Source organism: Caloenas nicobarica, chromosome 11 (assembly GCF_036013445.1).
Source record: "Caloenas nicobarica isolate bCalNic1 chromosome 11, bCalNic1.hap1, whole genome shotgun sequence".
NCBI classification, from domain to species: Eukaryota; Metazoa; Chordata; class Aves; order Columbiformes; family Columbidae; genus Caloenas; species Caloenas nicobarica.
In genome coordinates, this window is record NC_088255.1 from 4,999,899 (window position 1) to 5,017,452 (window position 17,554).

Consider the following 17,554-nt stretch of genomic DNA (forward strand, 5'->3'; position numbering starts at 1 on the left):
GGCTTCTCACTCCCACCCTGTTCCAACACCATCCTCCCAGGCACTGTGGAGCCAGGGCTGGGTGACACGGGGTGCCACACAGTGTCCCAATGTCACCCCACCAAGTCCCCCAGCCCCCCTCTTCCCAGGAGCCCTCCTTGCCCTGGGGGACAGGACTGACTCCCTCTTCCTCCTCCTCCCACTCTGGGCTGGGGTTCATGTGTACTGGGGGCGCCCGCCTTGTCACAGGGACCCCTGTGTCCCCTGTCCCCTCACTGCCTGGGCCTGCTGCCACCCCCACCTGCTGTGGGGTTGGTGCAGAGCGCAGCCCACAGCACGTCAGGCACACTGAGACTCTTCTTTCTTCCACACAAGGCTCGGGACAAGGCCCGTGCGGCTCCTCTCGCTCGAAGGCTGGTGGGCACACAGGGACGCCAGGCGATCTCCGTGCGCTCAGCCACTCTCGCAGGGAACCACCAGTGTGGTGGTCGGCAGTTCCGGCTGGAACCTTTTGGTCCCTGTTGGTTCCCCGGTTACGGTTGTGGTGTCACACAGGAGGAGTCCACAAACAATGGGGTGGCACCAAGGCAGGGAGCAGGGGGAACACAACCCCCTCTGGCATGGCAAAAATGATCAGAGGGCTGGACCAACTCTTCTGTGAGGACAAGCTGAGAGAGTTGGGGTGGTTCAGCCTGCGAGGGAACTTACTGTGGCTTTCCAGTACTTAAAAGGAGCCTATCAGAAGGATGGGGACAGACTTTTTAGCAGGACCTGTTACGACAGGACAAGGGGTGATGGTTTTAAACTAAAGGAGGGGACATTCAGGCTGGACATGAGGAAGACATTTTTTCCAATGAGGGCGGTAAAATACTGGTCCAGAGATGTGGCAGATGCCCCATCCCTGGAGACATTCAAGGCCAGGCTGGACGGGGCTCTGAGCAACCTGATGTGGGTGGAGATGTCCCTGCTCATGGCAGGGGGTTGGACTAGATGAGCTCTGAAGGTCCCTTCCAACCCCAACTGTTCTATGATTCTATGAAGGTCACGTAGCAGATCATCCTGAGTGCCATCATGGAGCACATACAGCACCACCAAGAGATCAGGCCCAGTCAGCATGGGTTTATGAAAGGCAGGTCCTGCTTGACCGGCCTGATCTCCTTCTATGACAAGGTGACCCAGGTATTGGATGAGGGAAAGGCTGTGGTATTGTCTACCTGGACTTCAATAAACCCTTTGACACTGTTCTGTTCAATCTCTTTATCAATGATCTGGACGAAGGGATCGAGCGCACCCTCAGAAAGTTTGCAGGTGACACCAAATTGGGCGGGAGTGTTGATCTGCTGGAGGGTAGGAAGGCTCTTCAGAGGGAGCTGGGCCGGCTGGCTGGATGAGCCAAGGCCAATTGTATGAGGTTCAACAAGGCCAAGTGCCAGGTCCTGCACTTGAGTGTTGATCGACAGCTGTCTGAACATGAGCCAGCGTGTGCCCAGGTGGCCAAAAGGGCCAACAGCATCCTGGCTCGTAGCAGAAACAGTACGACCAGCAGGCCCAGGCCAGTAATCGTCCCCCCTTACTCGACGCTGGTCGGGCTGCACCTCGAATCCTGGGGTCAGTTTTGGGCCCCTCATGGCAAGACCTTGAGGTGCTGGAGCGAGTCCAGAGAAGGGCAATGGAGCTGGGGAAGGGTCTGGAGCACAGGTGTGATGGGAGCAGCTGAGGGACCTGGGGGGGTTCAGCCTGGAGAACAGGAGGCTGAGGTGACAGGGACATTGAAGGAGGAGGCCGTTAAGTCTTTAGGGAACTATAACTTTTGCGGTACAATGTGCAACAAGCACCACGTTTCCTGGAACTTCACACTTGCTGTTCAGGGGCTCATCTGCCCAGAAAGGGGGCAGGGGGGGAAGGTTCCTGGTTGTAATAAATACCGGGAAGTTTAAGCCGTGCTGGTCTCAATTAGAGGAAGGATCCTCAGAGTGCCTGCCGTGCCGCAATAAAAAAATGCCTTCTGCTTTTTAACACTTCCAAAATGGTGTTAAGGAGTTTTCTGTCTGATATTTTGGTATCAGAGGGGAGACCTTCTCGCTGTCTACAACTGCCTGAAAGGAGGTTGTACCATAGAGGGTGTTGGTCTCTTCTCCCAAGTAACAAACGACAGGACGAGGGGAAATGGCCTCAAGTTGTACTAGGGGAGGTTTAGGTTGGCTATGAGGAAACATTTATCCTCAGAAAGGCTGGTCGGGCAGCGGAACAGCTGCCCAGGGCAGGGCTGGAGTCACCAGCCCTGGAGGGGTTGAACAGACGCGCAGAAGAGGCTCTAAGGGACAGCAGTGAGTGCCAGAGCTGGGTTAGCGGTCGGACGGGTAACGGCTCCAACGGATGATCCTGAGGGTTTTTCCCCACAAAAACGGGTCCCTGATTCCCGCGGGGAACGCGGCTCCGGCCGCCAGGGGGCGCGGTGCGGGCGCTGAGGTGCGGCGGCGGCGGAAGTGACGGCGGCGGAAGTGGCGGCGGCGGCGGGGCTGGCAGAGCGGTACGGGCGGGACGGGAGCGGGAGCCGGGGAGGGGAAAAGGCGAGAGGGAGGGGGGCGGTGCTGGGCCGGTGCTGGGTCGGTGACGGTCAGTGATGGTCAGTGATTGTGAATGAAGGTGAACGATGGTCAGTGATGGTCAATAATTGTCAGTGATTGGTCAGTGATGGTCAATAATGGTCAATAATGGTCAGTGATTGGTCAGTGATGGTCAGTGATTGTGAATGAAGGTGAATGAAGGTGAATGAAGGTCAGTGATGGTCAGTGATTGGTCAGTGATTGTGAATGAAGGTGAATGAAGGTCAGTGATGGTCAGTGATTGTGAATGAAGGTGAATGAAGGTGAATGAAGGTCAGTGATGGTCAGTGATTGTGAATGAAGGTGAATGAAGGTCAGTGATGGTCAGTGATTGTGAATGAAGGTCAGTGATGGTCAGTGATTGTGAATGAAGATGAATGAAGGTGAATGAAGGTGAATGAAGGTCAGTGATGGTCAGTGATTGGTCAGTGATTGGTCAGTGATGGTCAGTGATTGTGAATGAAGGTGAATGAAGGTGAATGAAGGTCAGTGATGGTCAGTGATGGTCAGTGATTGGTCAGTGATTGTGAATGAGGTGAATGATGATCAGTGATGGTCAGTGATTGTGAATGAAGGTGAATGAAGGTCACTGATGGTCAGTGATTGTGAATGAAGGTGAATGAAGGTGAATGAAGGTCAGTGATGGTCAGTGATGGTCAATAATGGTCAGTGATTGGTCAGTGATTGTGAATGAAGGTGAATGGAGGTCAGTGATGGTCAGTGATGGGAGGGGGCCATGTGTTCGGTTGGTGCAGCTGTGGGCTGGGGGCAGCGATCAGCACATCGGTGCCATTCAGGTTTGTGCCCCATGTGTGGGTGTGGTGTGGTTTGGAGTGATGGGCGGTGCAGGCAGCATGGGGATCCCTCTGCAGGTGTGCGGTCTGGTTTGGGTACCAAGGGAGGGGGGGGATGTGTGAAGCCCTGGGCAGACGTGTCATTCACAGCGGGGAAGCAGAACCAGGCGCTGTGGTTGGCCATGAGCCTGGGCTGCTTCCTGCTGCGTGGGCACGGAGGGCACTGGAGCCGGCAGCAGCGGGCAGGGTGAGTGAGAGCAGGGGAGTAAGAGCAGGGGGAGCGGCAGGAGCAGCGGGCAGGGTGAGCAGCGGGCAGGGTGAGCAGCGGGCAGGGTGAGTGGCAGGCAGGATGAGCAGCCGTGCACCCCTGCACAGGGGTTGGAGAGGGGCAGACATGGGGGGAAACTGGTCACCAGGGTGGGTGAAGCTTGGCGGGGCGCTGCTGGCAGAGGCAGGCAGGACGGCAGGCAGGAGGACAGGCATGACAGGGGCTTGCCCCCACACTCAAGGCCCCCCTGAGTGGAGAGAGGTGCTGGCAGGGTCCCAGCTGGGGGGACAGAACGAAAAGCACCATCTGGCTGGGGGTGCTGGCAGGGCCTGGGGTGCTGCCTGGCCTGTGAAGGGGAGAGCGTGGGCTGGGCTGGAGCTGGGGGACTGGCTTTGGGGGGCACCCTGAGGGTGCGGGGGTCAGAGCCAGGCCCTCACCGCTCGCAGCGGGGGAAGCGGGGAAGTTTGCTCAACCCTGCTGATAAGCCAGTGCGGTGGTTCCTTCTTCCCTCTGCCTGTGGCTTCTCCTGCGCAAGGGGAATGGCTGCCGGGCTGGGTGGGGGGTCCCCACTGCTCAGCAGTTGTGGCAGGGGCTCCTGGCTCCCTGAGCCCCTGCACCAGTGCAGCATGGCAGGGTCTGCTCAGCTCCATGGTTCTGCAGCCCTGTCTTGCAGGCTGGGGACAGGTGTGATGAGCTGGCTGGTCTCAGGTGAGTGCCCAAGTGGCAGGGGCCAGTGACAGGGCTGGGGAGGGGGCAAAGCCAGCCCTGTGCCTCCTGCCCCTCCACTGGTTTGGCAGTGCCAGACCGACCTATGGGTCTCATGGTGTGGGTGCCTGATCTGGCACCACGCAGCACTTTCCCATCACAGTGCCATCGTTTGACCTCATACCCACTGCTAACCCCCACGAACCCATCCAGCTACACCACTGGGGAGCCGTGCCAGGGCTGGGCCAGCAGACACACACGTGGTCTGTCCCCCACCACGTCTAAGCTGTGGCCTCCTTCGTTTCCTGTCAGTGAGAAGAAATGTCGGAGGAACTCAGCCTGGTCCCCCTGCACAAGAGGCCGGAGCTGCTGGAGGACTGCGCCGAGCTGCTGCGCGAGGAGTGGGGCAAGAGCCATGCGTCACGGCTGCACACACTCCAGCGCTCCTCGGATGCTTTCCCTGCCTGCTTGCTGTTGCTGCGGAGCCGGTGCCCCACCGAGGCCCCCACCACCCAGGAGGGTCCCTGCCAGCTTGTGGGCCACGTCCGTCTCTCCCGTGTGGCTGGTCGTCCCCGTGACCTCTTTGTGGAGAGCGTGGTGGTGGCCCGGGCGCTGCGGGGCCAGGGCTACGGGCGGCAGCTGATGGAGGCCACGGAGCGGTGGGCACGGGCCCAGGGATTCAGCTGCCTGCACCTCACCACCCACGATAAGCAGCACTTCTATGCCCACCTGGGCTTTGTCCTGGGCGAGCCGGTGCAAAGCGTGGCCTTCCTCAGCCCCACCATATCCGCCGGGGTGCTGCGGCTGTTTTCTGCTCCTCCTGGCGCTGCCACCACCAACATCAGGCCAAGAGTGCTCTCTGCCCCTCCGCCTCCCCTCCCACCCCCAGCCGCCCCCCCGCCACCCCCTCCACCAACTGTGGTGTGGGCAAGGGGAGTTCTGGCCGAGAGCGTTGGGCAGAACCTCCTGGAGACCCCCCACCGTGACGCCAAAGGGCTGCCCATCTTCTGGATGAAGAAGGACATCTGAGGGGCCGGGGCCCTGAGCTGGTGATTAAAAGCAAGTGTGGGCAGGAGCTGCCTGCCCTGGCGCTGCCTGCCTGACATTCTTCGGGGCTGGCACCAGCTCCCCCAGCCTTCCTGGTTTGTCCTGGCCCCATTGCTGGGGTGTCAGTGTGGATGTGGTCCCCGCACCCTGCCCTGCCATGCCAGCTGTGCTCCTGCCAGACCCCTGGCTGGCCTGGCCGGGGCCTGGGCCCGCCATCACAGCAGTGAGCCAGCCCCACATCAGGCACTGGGGCTGGGACTGGTCCCAGGAGTCCTGCCCAGTCCCACCAGTGTGTCCTCCAGCCAGGGGCCTCGCTGTGGGGCAGCTGGGGCTGACAGCATGCTGTGTCTGCCAGCGTGACTGCTGCTCTCCCCACTGAGCAGCCTGGGGAAACTGAGGAACACGACGGCTGGAGGGGCACTGGGGGACCGGGGCAGGTTGCAGGGTGTCCTGCCTCGCACTGCAATGGGGGCAGGCAGCCCAGCTCCCTCGAGGCAGCCAGCGGCAGCGAGGGCTGGAGGCATGGTAGCAGGAGAGGGAAGGTCAGGGAGAGCAGCTGGACCCGGCGCCGGGGGATTAGCACCGTCCTTGTGGTGTCAGGTGGCCCCGGCCCTGGGCGGGTGGCCAGCACCAGGCAAGGGCACCCGGCCCCCTCTGGCCCTGCCTGTGCTGAGGGGACAGAGCTGCCCCTTTGACTCCACCATGCCGGGTGGGGGCTCAGGCCCTCGGCAGGACTCCCAGTCTGGCTCAGCCCTGCTACGAAATGGGAAAAAGGGGGTTGCGGTGTCTCTGCTATGGGCAGGGCTGGGAGCTGGCAGGGAAGCCAAGGCACCAGGGTGGGCAGCTTGCAGTGCCGCAGCAGAACCATGCCGTGGCTGCGGTAGTGCTGACAGGGACTTTGGGCACTGGGGCGCAGCAGGCAGAGGTGCCCACTGGTAACCCCGAGGCAGGGAGTATCTGAAACCTCCAAATTTGTTCACTCCTGTCAGATTTTTGGGGTGGGCAGCATGTGCCTGTGGGGCAGCCCAGTCCCTGTGGCTGATCCCTGCCCAACACGTGCCAGTGTGGCAGTGCCAGCACAACCGGGGTGCCTGGTGCACCCTGCCGCCTCACCCCGCCGCTCTCCTTTCCCCACAGGGTGCTGGCCCCACGGGCAGCTGACGAAGCAGGATGGTGCTGGTGCTGTGGGCCTGCCTGGTGCTGTGCTTGGCCAGTGGGGAGAGCCCAGCTCCAGAGCCCCTGGCAGGTGGCCAGCCCTTTGCTGTGGTGTGGAACATCCCCACCGGCCGCTGCCAGCGCCGATTTGGTGTGGGGCTGCCCCTTGGCGACTACGGCATCGTAGAGAACCGGCATGGCCACTTCGCCGGCCAGAACATCACCATCTTCTACAAGAACAAGTTTGGACTGTACCCCTACCTGTCACAGCAGGGCATCCCCCACAATGGGGGCATCCCCCAGCGTGTCTCCCTCGGCGCCCACCTCGCCAGGGCAGCTGGGGATATCCGCGGTCTCCTGCGCCCTGCTTTCCGCGGCCTGGCTGTGGTAGACTGGGAGGAGTGGAGGCCCCTCTGGGCCCAAAACTGGGGGGCCAAGCGGATTTACCGGGTGGCCTCTGAGCAGTGGGTGCGGGACCGGCACAGCCTGCTGCCGGTGCGGCAGCAGCTCCGGCTGGCCCAGCAGGAATTTGAGCAGGCAGCGCAGGCTCTAATGGAGGAGACACTTCTGCTGGGTCGGACCCTGCGCCCGAGGGGGCTCTGGGGTTTCTACCGCTTCCCTGACTGCCTCAACAGCAACTGGGCCAAGGAGGCCAACTACACCGGGCAGTGTCAGCCAGCAGAGGTGCAGCGCAACAACCAGCTGGGCTGGCTCTGGGCTGCCTCGGCTGCCCTCTACCCCAGCATCTATCTGCCACTGGCACTGCCGCCCACCCTGCGCCACCGCTACGTGCACCACCGGCTGCGTGAGGCTCTGCGTGTGGCCGCCTTCGGGGCACAGGGTCCCCTGCCCGTGGTTGCATACTCCCGCCTCTCCTTCCGCCGCTCGCGCCGATTCCTGGAGCTGGTAAGCACTGCGAGTGTTCCAGGGTCCCGCTGGGCACTGGGGGCAGCCCGTGTCTCCTCCAGCCCTGTCATGTCTCTCTCCCCGTCAGGCTGACCTGGTGCACACCATTGGGGAGAGCGCAGCGCTGGGTGCAGCTGGACTTGTGCTCTGGGGAGACATGTCGTACTCCCGCTCGGCTGTGAGTATGGCCCCTCGCTGCGCTGCAGCTGCCATGTGGTGGTGGTGGCACGGGCATGGGGAGCCACATCCCCTGTGCCAGGGCAGGTTCTCACCAGTGCTTCCCCCCCCAGGAGAGCTGTGCCAGCCTGCGCCACTACCTCGTGTCCACCTTGGGTCCCTACGTGGCCAACGTGACAGCAGCAGCCCAGGAGTGCAGCTACGGGCAGTGCCACGGGCATGGGCGCTGTGTGCGCCGGCAGCCCCAGCAGCTGGACAGCCTCCTGCACCTCAGCGCCAGCCCACCAGCAGCGTTCCGCTGCCACTGCTACCGTGGCTGGGCTGGCAAGGGCTGTGCCCGGCGGGTCCAGCCCAGCCCTGCCACCTCCTGCCTGGCACCCACCCACGCTCACGGCCTCTATGGGCACAGTGACCTCCCGCCCTCCGACACCTGCCCACCACGAGGCACGTGGGGCTGGTGACCAGGGCTGGGGACTGCTGCAGTCCCCTATCCTGGCAGCGATGCTGCCTGGAGCTTCCTGTGGTCTCATTAACTTAAATAAATCCTCCTGGTACAACTGGCATGGTCCTTGTGGGCAAAGCTAGGAGGGCTCTGTGGTGTCCCGAGGCTGGGAGCAATCGCTGTTGCTGCTGAGAGGCAGCAGAGAGGCCAGTTTGGCTCTGGATGGGCCCACTGGTTGCCCTGCACGTGCTCTGCCGTGATCCCACAGTGGGCTGGCAGTCCCTTTACCCTGGGAAGGGAGCACGGGGCACCGCCACAGGCTGCTCTCCCTTTGCCACACTGGCACTGTGCTGCCAGCAGCCCTGACCGGGCTGCCGGGCCCCCCTCCCCATGGTTATTTTTATCCCCTCCCAACCGTGTTTCTCACTGTCCTATTTTAAGCGGTGCAGTTGGCGCACCAGGAACCCAGTGCCCAGCTCTTGGGAGCCCCGCACTGCCTCGCTGCCCGCTCACACTGCCCGGGCACGGGGAGCCATGCCCAGGGAGGCTGGAGAAGGTAGGCTGGGGGGGCTGGTGGGGGCCCTGGCACCCCGGGGGGCACTGTGGGGCACGGAGCCATGGGGTTGGGATGTGAGCAGTGGCCGAATGCTGCCCTCCACTGTGGGGGCTGCGGGCAGAGTTGCCTGCCTGGGGAAGAAGAAGGTCTTGGGGGGCTGCAGGTGCAGGGCAGCAGGGTTTGGGGAGGGGGCAGGCAGCTGGCTGGCACATACCCCCCCAACCAAACTTTCATGAACAGCCGTGCCCCACAGCTGGAGGGGGAATTGGCTGCAGGGGTGATGGGGGTACCCATAGGCCTGTCCCCAACCAAAGGCAGAGCCCTGAGGAGGGGCTGGGGGGACCCTGGGCACCAGCTGAGCCCCCCCAGCACTGATGCCTGCCAACCTAGCCAGCAGCACGCACCGTGCTGACAGCAGCGGCACAGCACCCTGTGACATGCCGCTGACCCTGGGAGGGACTGGGAGCGGGCACAGTGCCACCCTGCCCTGCCCCACCATGGGCACAGCGTCAGGGCCCTGCCCACTGCTCAAACATGCACAAACACCCAGAAAAAAAAAAACAACCCTTCCCTCTACCCCAGCGTGGGCATGGTCACTTCCCAAGATGGTGCTTGCTTCCAGAAAGCCCCTTCACTCCCATGGAGGACGTGTTCATTTGGGTAGGGGGCACCAGGACTCCTTGGCACAACACGCACACCCCATCTCCATCCATGCACCCCTAAGCATGGTGCCCACAGCGCGCGCCAAGCCGTGCCCCTGGCTGGTCTGGCTCTGCCCTGCCCGCTGGCCCAGGAGAGTCCCAGCCAGTCCCGCAGTGTGCCTGGGCTACCCACGCTGCAGGGTTGGCATATTCCTGCCCCCAAGCCAGGGCCAGATTCCAGCCCCGCTAACGAGGCTCTGGGATCATGGCCACCAGGCACTCGCTAACTGCTCCGATGACAGTGCTGGGGCCCGGGGGACACAGCCAATGCTTGCCCGTCCGTAGCCACGGGGCTGTGCCAAGGGAACACTGCTGCTGGCTGCCTGCCCTGGCACAGCACCAGGCTGGTGTCACAGCTGGGGTCACCTCCGGGAAGGGAATGGTCCCCACAGGGCCCCCACTCACCCTCTGCCTTTGCTCCTGGCAGACAGCATGGGACGGGCTGAGAGCGCTGTGGCGGCAGAGCCTGGGGACCCTGATGGTGGTGAGCCTGGAGCCATCAGTCTGCACCCCGTGGAGTCCATCAGCGACCTGCACTGGGCCTCGGGCGGGCACAAGGGTGCCGAGGGTGAGAGCGGGGTGTGTGGGGGGTCACGCCAGCCCCGGCAGTGCCGCCAGCTGGGCTCTGACCTCTTCTCTCCCCTGCCCACAGACAACAGCCCGGCTCCCTCCAGCAGCCTGCACCGGCCCCCGCCTCGCCCTGCACTCCTCAGCCCCCCGGTGTTCCTGCCCACCCTGCGCCCTGTGCCCCCCGCCGGCCCCTGCCCCTGCCTTGGTCTCGGCCACCCCCTGCTCCTGGCCCTGCTGGGACTCCTGGCGCTGGCCAGCCTGGTCCTGGCCACGCTGGCCATCTACCTGAGTGGTACGTGGCATTGGGCAAGGTGGGGGACCGGGGGGCTGCGGGAAGGCCAAGCCGCCCATCCCCAGCGTGTCCCCGTCCTGTCCTCACAGTCCTGCAGAGCCAGTCAGTGCGGGCGCTGGCCCAGTGGCTGCGGAGCCAGGAGGAGGCTGTGCGGCAGCTGCGGGCGGCCAGCAGGCAGCTCTGGGCTCACCTCAACGCCAGCACCGAGCCTGGCGGGCACCGCTGAGCTGCTCCCGGCACCACCATGGGCAATGGGACACCACGGGAAGGGGCACCGAAGGGCAGGAGGGGGGAGTGGGCAGCCCTACCACCCCCCCATCCCGCTCAGACCTGGCAGCATCACCCCATGGGGTGCAGGGGTCAGTGGGGGAAATGCTGGCCCCCACCCCAGGCTGCAAGAGAAAGGGACAGGGCTGGAAGGACCAGCACCCCTCCCAGTGACAGCCCTTCCTCTTCACAACAAGGCAAGAAGGCACCCTCCAATTAGCCTTTTAATTACCTCCTGTAATCAAAGTCTTAGAAAATCACCACCATAGATACATTCCCAGGGTGACAGGCACTTCTGGGCAGCGTGGCCCCAATGCTCGCCCAGGCAGCAGCCCCCAAGGCTGCATGGGGAGCACCAGGACTTGTCTGCTGTGCTGCTCTCCCATAACTGATTTCCCCACACGAGAACAATTTCATATAAAGCATTTGGCTGGAAAAGGGCTCAGAGTGGGCAGCTGGTAGCGCTGGGCAGCACCTGTCACCCTGTGCTGCCCTGCCAACACCCCCGGGTATCCAGCGTGGCAGGGGGAGCGCTCCTGCCACAGGCAGGGACACCAGGGCCAGCTGCCCCGCAGCCCTGCACAGCTCTGCCCTCCTACCCAGCCCTTCAGGCTGTGTCAGGCCACCCCAGTGCCCTGCAGGACAAGGGAGGGGGGACACGAGCCCTTCCTCCAAAAGGGGCTGCAGGAGCCCTGTGAGACCCCCTCCCGCCATGCCCCGGGGAGCCCCAGCTGCAGAGCCAGCGCGCAGTAGCACACCACCACCTCCCCCCTGCTCTTCTTCTATCCTTTTTTTTCTTTTTTTTTTTTTTTTTGGTTTAAAAAAATAAAAGAGGGGGCAGCCCCCCCGCAGGGCAGCTCCAGGCATTAAATACTCTGCTGTACATGAATAAAAGCCCAAGGGGGCTGGGGGCAATTGCCCCTCACAGTGGTGGGTCTGCAGTCCTTGTGGGCCGGGGGCTGTGCCCCCTCTGCCCATCACAGCACATCTGCCCGCTTGTCCCGCACCCGGCTCCGGGCTTTGGTGCGGGCTTTGAAGGCAGCTGAGTTGTAGAGGTGCTGGGAGGGGAGGGAAGGAGAGATGGGTTAGCGAGTGCCCACCATGCTCAGAGCTCCATGGTCAAAGGCAGGTGCTTGGCTGGAGCCCACAGCAGCACAGGAGGGGACTGCGGGCACGAATCTGGGTGGGGGCACCCACCTTCTCAAAGCGCGAGACCTTGCTGGCTTTCAGAGCAGCCGCATCCAGCACCAAGGGGGGCCCGAGGCCAAAGATCTCCCGCAGGAGCTCATTGTTCTGTGGAAGCAGGGGCCTGTCAGCACGCACCAGCACGAGCCCAGCACCACCCTGTGCGGCTGCCTGGCCCCTACCTGGAGGTGGTGACGAATGCCAGAGCCCAGCACCTCTTTAAAGGCTTGGTAGGTCCGCTGGCGTGCCCAGCTGTCCAGGTACATACACTCCAGGCCAAATCGGATGGTCTCCTCCTGGTACTCCCCAGTCTGAGCAGAGAGAGGGGCATCAGCAAGAACTTGGGTGCCAGGCCTGCGCATCCCCCAGCTCCCACAGAGAGCAGTGAATCGCCAGGCAGCTGCCACATGGTCGCAGGCTCATCAGGGCAGGGCACTGCCAGCCTCCGGTACCTCAATGAAGCGCAAGATGTCCCGGAAGATGGAGCGTTGCTTCCGTCGGTCTGTTTTGGCTCGGTACTTGTTGCTCTCAGTAGCCAGGACCTTGAGCTGGGCACGCAGGAACTCTGTATTTTGGTGGCCCAAGTCCTCCTGCCCAAAAACCAAGGGGCTCTGGGGGGGATGCAGTTCCAGGCACTGCCCACCACTGCCATCACCAGGACAGGGCTGGGGGATCGCCAAGGCCAGCCTCTCTGCCTGAGCACCTGCTGGTGACGCCAGCTTGGAGTGTCCCAACACCACCAGTGCCAGCTCAGCCAGGGCACAGGGAGGGTGCCTGTGCCCGCAGCTCCCTGACGCTCTGCTGCCCACTGCTGCAGCAACCTGCCGTACCTCCATGTCCTGGGCCAGCTCAAAGACCAGCGCGACGGTTTCCCCAGCCAAGATGCGCAGAGCAATGCTGCTGCTGGACAGCAGCGGGGGCAGCTTCAGCCAGCGACTGGGGCAGGAAGGCAGGAGGGCAGTCAGGGGGGCCAGGTGCCACCCCAGGGGCTGCTGCCTCTGCAGCCAGCTGCCTCAAATCAGTCCCCACATCCCGCCATGCCCCACTCACTTGTCCAAGACGCTCTTAATGTGGGAGGGGGGACAGATGGTGAGGAGCAGGGACCACGACTGGAGCGCACTGCAGTGCAGAGGGCCGTGCTGGGCGGGTGCAGAGCTCCCCTCGCCTGTGCTGGCAGGGCTGAAGATGCCTTCCAAGCAGGACAGGCACGAGACCAGGTCCTGGAGGGGGGAAACCCGCTTGTCAGGCCACAGCTGCCAGGAACACGCCAAAGCAAAGCCACGCACTGGGCACCAAAGGGGACCCACTCTGCCCAGGGGCACCACAAGCTCCCCTCGGCAGGAGGGTCCCTCCACCTGGGACACCCCATCTTTGCAAGGCAGGCTTCCCTCCCCCAGCTCAGCTTCACACTGCCCAGGGAATGGACCTGACCTGTCACCAATGTCCCCACGCCCCTTCCCCAGCTTAGCTCCAAGCTGCCCTGGCACTGTGGGCCAAGGGTGGCACGGCAGCACCCAGGGTACCCTCCAGCAGGGGTACAGGCAACACATGGGCTTAGTTACCTCGAGGTCAGCAGCAGCAATGTAGCAACACATGCCCAGGGCCGTGGCACACTGGCAAGAGATGTGGGGAAAAGGCAGTTGGAGGAGGCAGTGCCAGGCCAGACCCAGCGCCCAGCCAAGGGGAGGCAGGGTCAGGGCGCCTCTGCTTTACCCCACAGCACCCAATCCTGCTGCCCACCCACAACTGCAGAGGTCTCCTGGCATCACCTGGGCTCTCCCCACCACCGAGGTGTCCCTCATGCCCAGGAGGAAAGGGACCAGGCCTTACGCTCTGCCGGGCGCCGGGACTGGCCACGCTGTCTGTCAGGACACTGACGAGCAGGGGCTTCAGGCTGCGAAACACCTCTTCCCCCTCCGGACCAGAGCCCATCTGGAGGCAGAGGAGGGTGAGGACGGTGCCTGCCAGCGCCTGTTCCTCCCCTTTACCTGCGGGCAGCACGAGAGACCTCCCTCAGACACCGGTCCACCGGCCCCGCCACCCCCAGCCTGCGCCCAGACCTTTCTTGAGACACTTTTCCAGCGAGTCGGTGAGCATGAGGCGGCGCTCCAGCAGGAACTCGGAGAGGGTTTTGGAGGAGAAGGCCAGGCGCAGGCTCTGCAGTGCCGCCTGCCGCGTCTTGGCGCTGCGAGAGACGGCGGGAGGTCACAGGGTGGGGTGGCCCGGGCCGAGGCACGGCCCTGCCTGTGGCCGGCAGCGCTGGCGGGACGAGCAGCGTGCCAGGCGTGCCCGCGGAGGGCGAGAGGCGCCGCTCACCTCTTGTCCAGCAGGCTGTCCATGTGCTCCTTCAGCCTGTCCTCTGCCTCCTCCTCCTGGCCCTGCTCACACGCTGCCTCGCTCCCTGCCGGGGTGGCACCCACGTCACGGGGGTGCCCGGGCACGAAGGCAGCGGGACAACGGGTGGGGGACCCAGCAGCGGCACCGCCACTCCCGGGGGGGGACACCGTTGGGGGGGCCGGTGGAGCGGGGCAGCCCCCGGGGCTCACCTGCGCCCTCCTCGGCGGGGCTGGCCCCCTCGCTGGCGCTGCTGCAGTGGCTCAGCACCTCGCTGCCGGCCTCCTCCTCGCTGGCGGGCGAGCCCGCTCGGGCGCTGCCGGGGCCACCTGCGCGGGGAGCCGGGGCCGGGTCGCTGTCAGCGCGGCCCCGGCCGCACGGGGGCCGCCGAGGCCTGTGCGGGCCACGGGGCCTCTGCCGCCCCCCGCCCCCCGCTGCCGGGAGGGGACGGCAGGGCGGCCCGGCCAGGCGGCCCCCGCAGCCCCGTCGCCCGGCGGCTCCCAGGGGCCCTCCCGGCCCCGCCGCTCCCAGCCGCCCTCCCCGGTCCGCCGCCTTCCCGCCCTGCACCGCGCCCGGGCCCCCACTCACGCCGCGCGGCTCGGCGGGAGCGCGGCATGACCGGCGCGCGCGGCCCCGCGCCCCTCCCCGGGCGGGAGGCTCCGCCTCTGTCCCCGCCCCCGGGCCCGCCCCCCGCCCCGCCGCGCGGCCCCCTGGGAGCGCCCGCCGCCGGCTGCGCGTGTGTCCTGCAGGGGGCGCGCTGAGCCGAGCCGGGGCTGCGGGTGTCCCTGTGTCCCTGTGTCCCTGTGCCCGGGTCCCTGTGCCCCTGTCCCTGTGTCCCTGTGCCCCTGTGTCCCTGTGCCCGGGTCCCTGTGCCCCTGTCCCTGTGCCCCTGTCCCTGTGTCCCTGTGTCCCTGTGTCCCTGTGCCCGGGTCCCTGTGCCCCTGTCCCTGTGCCCCTGTCCCTGTGTCCCTGTGTCCCTGTGCCCGGGTCCCTGTGCCCCTGTCCCTGTGCCTCTGTCCCTGTGTCCCTGTGTCCCTGTGCCCCTGTCCCTGTGCCCCTGTGTCCCTGTGTCCCTGTGCCCGGGTCCCTGTGCCCCTGTCCCTGTGTCCCTGCGCCCCTGTCCCTGTGCCCGGGTCCCTGTGCTCCTGTCCCTGTGCCCCTGTCCCTGTGTCCCTGTGTCCCTGCGCCCCTGTCCCTGTGTCCCTGCGCCCCTGTCCCTGTGCCCGGGTCCCTGTGCCCCTGTCCCTGTGTCCCTGTGCCCCTGTCCCTGTGCCCGGCTCCCTGTGCTCCTGTCCCTGTGCCCTGGTCCTGGCTTGTGCCACTGGCCCAGTGCCCCTGTGCCCCTGTCGCTACCAAAATCCCAGTTCCTGCCTGCATCTTTGCCCCTGTCCCTTCCCAAATCCCTGCCTGTGCCCCTGTCCTGTCCTTATTTCCACCCCCACCCTGCCCCTATCCATTTTTCTGCCGCTGTCACTGCCCCTGCCTGCATCTCATTGGGAAAATGTCATTCCCTAACCATTGGCAGTGGAAGTACGAAATGGTCTGAATTTTTCTTAAGATATGTATCTATAGTTTATGCTGTATAGTGCATAGTTAGGATTCAGTAGGCATGGCTACAGGACCCCAGGTCATTGGGAGGAGGAGGAGGCAGAGAGCCCCACCATGAAGGAGGAAGGCCACCCCTGGGCTCCTGAGATAAGGCCAGCATCCCAGCCCCTCCGACAGCTCCCTGAGACCTGGCCTCACAGATAAGAACCCGTAGCGAGACCAACTTCAGTGACGTCTGGATGAGGAAACAAGGATGACAAGTACCATTGAGCTGTAATGGCCTTGCAAAGCAAGTAGGGGGGTAAGCGGGGATTAGTTGAAACATTCTGTACCCCAGCACTCAAAGGGTGTGAGAGCCACATGTGAAACCACATTTGGGGTGCCTCAATTTGGCTGAGATACCCCACGGCTGCAAATAAAAAATGGTTCTTGTCATTCTTGCCTTGGCATCCTGGCCTCACTTCGCAGGCTGCACAGGCCAGATGCGAAATGTTCATGAGTCCTGTCGCTGTCCACAGCACTGCCTGTATCCCTGATCAAATATGTGCTTCTGTCCCCGTTTCTGCCCCTGCCTGTCACTGTCCGTGCCCATACCGCTGCCCATCCCCTGTCTCTACCCCTGTCTCTGCCCACAGCCCTGCCGATATCTCTGCGCCGGCCTGCACTCCTGCCCCAGTCCTGGTCTCTTTGTCATCTGATACTAAGGGGACACCCATCCTTGCTCCTGCCCTGGCCATGTCACCACTCCCGCCTGTATCTCTTCTTCTGTCTTTGCCCTTGTCCCTGCGCATCTCTCCCTCTGCCCTGTCCCTGTCCCTGCCCGTACCCTTACCCCTATCCTTGACCCAAACTGCACACCATGTCTCTTCCCACCATTATACGTGTCCCTGACCCCAATGCTGCCCTGTCCCATCCCTGCCCCTTCCTGCCTCTTCTCCCTACCCCCTGCCCACCCTCCTGCCCCTGCCCACCCCTGCCCTGAGTTTCCAGGCCTGACATTCAGTTTTTGGCTCATCCCAGTTTCCCGGGATGACCCAGAGCAGGCGAGCGGGGCTCCCGTGGGCACCCAGCCCGGGCTGCCCGCGACAGCCGCAGTCCCGCGGGGGCGATGGGAGGGGCCGGGGGACGGGAGCAGGGACGCCGCGAAGTCCCCTTTGCACTTTCGTTTCCAGCCGGCAGAAGCAGAAACCGAAACCGGGGCAGAAATAGAAACTCCCGTTTCCCGGCTCTGCCGCAGCCGGCGCTTAAGGCAGCGCGGGCAGCCGCGTCCTGCTCGCTCCGGGACACCGCGGGATCGGTGATGCTGGCAGCGGCCACGTCCCGCTGCGGGGGGGCAGCAGGACCCCCGGTGACGCTGGCGCCAGCCATACCCCATTGCCTGCAGTGACAACAAAGGCTCTGGTGACACCAGCACCAGCCACGTTGCATTGTGTTCATTGACACCAGGACCCTCAGTGGCACCGGTGCCAGCCATGTCCCGTTGCCTGGGGTAACACCAAGGGCCTCTGGTGGCACTGGCACCAGCCATGTCCCAGTGCTGCTTGTGCCCCAGCCCGGACACTTGAGCCCTTGGCGGGGGGCACAGACAGGACACCCCCAGCCCCTGGGCAGAGCCTGGCGTGGGGTCGCCGGGGTGGGACGCTGCCTCCTGCCATCTGGGCACCCAGGGGACACCCTGTGCCACCACAGACACCTCGGGCTATGACGCCCTGCAGCTCCCCAGACCCAGCCCGCAGGCAGCTGCCTGTGCTGCCACCACGGCTGTCACCACTGCCCCTCGGCTGGGTGCCGGGGTGACGGCCGTGCCGTACAGCCCCTCCTGCCCCCTCCCAGACCCGCGGCGGTGGCACCGGGGACACCGGGGGACCTATGGGCAGGAGCCCCCCCGGGGAGCCGCGGCCGGGGAAAGGCGAAACCCAGGAGCTGGAGCCACCTTAACTTCCCAGCGGTGACGCCATCGGGGAGGTGACCCGGGAAGGTTTAAAAGCTGCTGCAGGCGGAGAGAGAGTTGCAGGCAGGAGC

At 64.2% G+C, this 17,554-nt stretch overlaps 4 protein-coding genes across 8 annotated transcripts; 3 read left to right on the plus strand and 1 right to left on the minus strand.

Annotated features, from left to right (window-relative positions):
* Positions 1 to 2,469: 2,469 nt before the first annotated feature.
* Positions 2,470 to 6,557, plus strand: NAA80 (N-alpha-acetyltransferase 80, NatH catalytic subunit). 5 transcript variants are annotated; one of them, XM_065642703.1, is made up of 3 exons: positions 2,491 to 2,509; positions 3,530 to 3,626; positions 4,665 to 6,557. In XM_065642703.1, exon 3 carries the CDS (start codon positions 4,674 to 4,676, stop codon positions 5,379 to 5,381), a length of 708 nt encoding a protein of 235 aa, XP_065498775.1. In that variant the 5' UTR covers positions 2,491 to 2,509; positions 3,530 to 3,626; positions 4,665 to 4,673; the 3' UTR covers positions 5,382 to 6,557. The 5 variants fall into 5 exon arrangements, with proteins under 5 accessions (XP_065498776.1, XP_065498775.1, XP_065498777.1 ...); XM_065642702.1 differs by lacking the exons at positions 2,491 to 2,509; positions 3,530 to 3,626 and adding exons at positions 2,708 to 2,737; positions 2,799 to 3,382; XM_065642704.1 differs by lacking the exon at positions 3,530 to 3,626 and having other exon boundaries at positions 2,470 to 2,509.
* HYAL3 (hyaluronidase 3) lies at positions 2,615 to 8,184 on the plus strand. The gene is made up of 4 exons (XM_065642700.1): positions 2,615 to 2,666; positions 6,537 to 7,460; positions 7,549 to 7,638; positions 7,751 to 8,184. The coding sequence occupies exons 2-4, from the start codon at positions 6,570 to 6,572 to the stop codon at positions 8,096 to 8,098; spliced, it is 1,329 nt and encodes a 442-aa protein (XP_065498772.1). The 5' UTR covers positions 2,615 to 2,666; positions 6,537 to 6,569; the 3' UTR covers positions 8,099 to 8,184.
* A 358-nt stretch (positions 8,185 to 8,542) lies between these two features.
* LSMEM2 (leucine rich single-pass membrane protein 2) lies at positions 8,543 to 10,679 on the plus strand. Its single transcript, XM_065642626.1, has 4 exons — positions 8,543 to 8,635; positions 9,764 to 9,904; positions 9,989 to 10,198; positions 10,288 to 10,679. The coding sequence occupies exons 1-4, from the start codon at positions 8,614 to 8,616 to the stop codon at positions 10,422 to 10,424; spliced, it is 510 nt and encodes a 169-aa protein (XP_065498698.1). The 5' UTR covers positions 8,543 to 8,613; the 3' UTR covers positions 10,425 to 10,679.
* Positions 10,677 to 14,635, minus strand: IFRD2 (interferon related developmental regulator 2). The gene is made up of 12 exons (XM_065642625.1): positions 14,573 to 14,635; positions 14,197 to 14,313; positions 13,967 to 14,051; positions 13,711 to 13,835; positions 13,481 to 13,638; positions 13,213 to 13,263; positions 12,701 to 12,870; positions 12,481 to 12,586; positions 12,103 to 12,240; positions 11,833 to 11,961; positions 11,663 to 11,758; positions 10,677 to 11,523 (listed from the first exon to the last, which is right to left on the minus strand). The coding sequence occupies exons 1-12, from the start codon at positions 14,598 to 14,600 to the stop codon at positions 11,443 to 11,445; spliced, it is 1,284 nt and encodes a 427-aa protein (XP_065498697.1). The 5' UTR covers positions 14,601 to 14,635; the 3' UTR covers positions 10,677 to 11,442.
* Positions 14,636 to 17,554: the final 2,919 nt, after the last annotated feature.

Bases quoted from the DNA above. Each gene is read 5' to 3' on its own strand.
- HYAL3 (XM_065642700.1), top strand. From the start codon at position 6,570: ATGGTGCTGGTGCTGTGGGCCTGCCTGGTGCTGTGCTTGGCCAGTGGG. The intron at 7,461-7,548 runs GTAAGCACTGCG...TCTCCCCGTCAG, and splicing joins CGCGCCGATTCCTGGAGCTG to GCTGACCTGGTGCACACCAT. The intron at 7,639-7,750 runs GTGAGTATGGCC...TTCCCCCCCCAG, and splicing joins TGTCGTACTCCCGCTCGGCT to GAGAGCTGTGCCAGCCTGCG.
- NAA80 (XM_065642704.1), top strand. From the start codon at position 4,674: ATGTCGGAGGAACTCAGCCTGGTCCCCCTGCACAAGAGGCCGGAGCTG.
- LSMEM2 (XM_065642626.1), top strand. From the start codon at position 8,614: ATGCCCAGGGAGGCTGGAGAAG. The intron at 8,636-9,763 runs GTAGGCTGGGGG...TGCTCCTGGCAG, and splicing joins GCCCAGGGAGGCTGGAGAAG to ACAGCATGGGACGGGCTGAG. The intron at 10,199-10,287 runs GTACGTGGCATT...CTGTCCTCACAG, and splicing joins GCTGGCCATCTACCTGAGTG to TCCTGCAGAGCCAGTCAGTG.
- IFRD2 (XM_065642625.1), bottom strand. From the start codon at position 14,600: ATGCCGCGCTCCCGCCGAGCCGCGCGGC. The intron at 14,052-14,196 runs GTGAGCCCCGGG...CCACCCCGGCAG, and splicing joins CCCCGCCGAGGAGGGCGCAG to GGAGCGAGGCAGCGTGTGAG. The intron at 11,524-11,662 runs GTGGGTGCCCCC...CTCCCCTCCCAG, and splicing joins AGGTCTCGCGCTTTGAGAAG to CACCTCTACAACTCAGCTGC.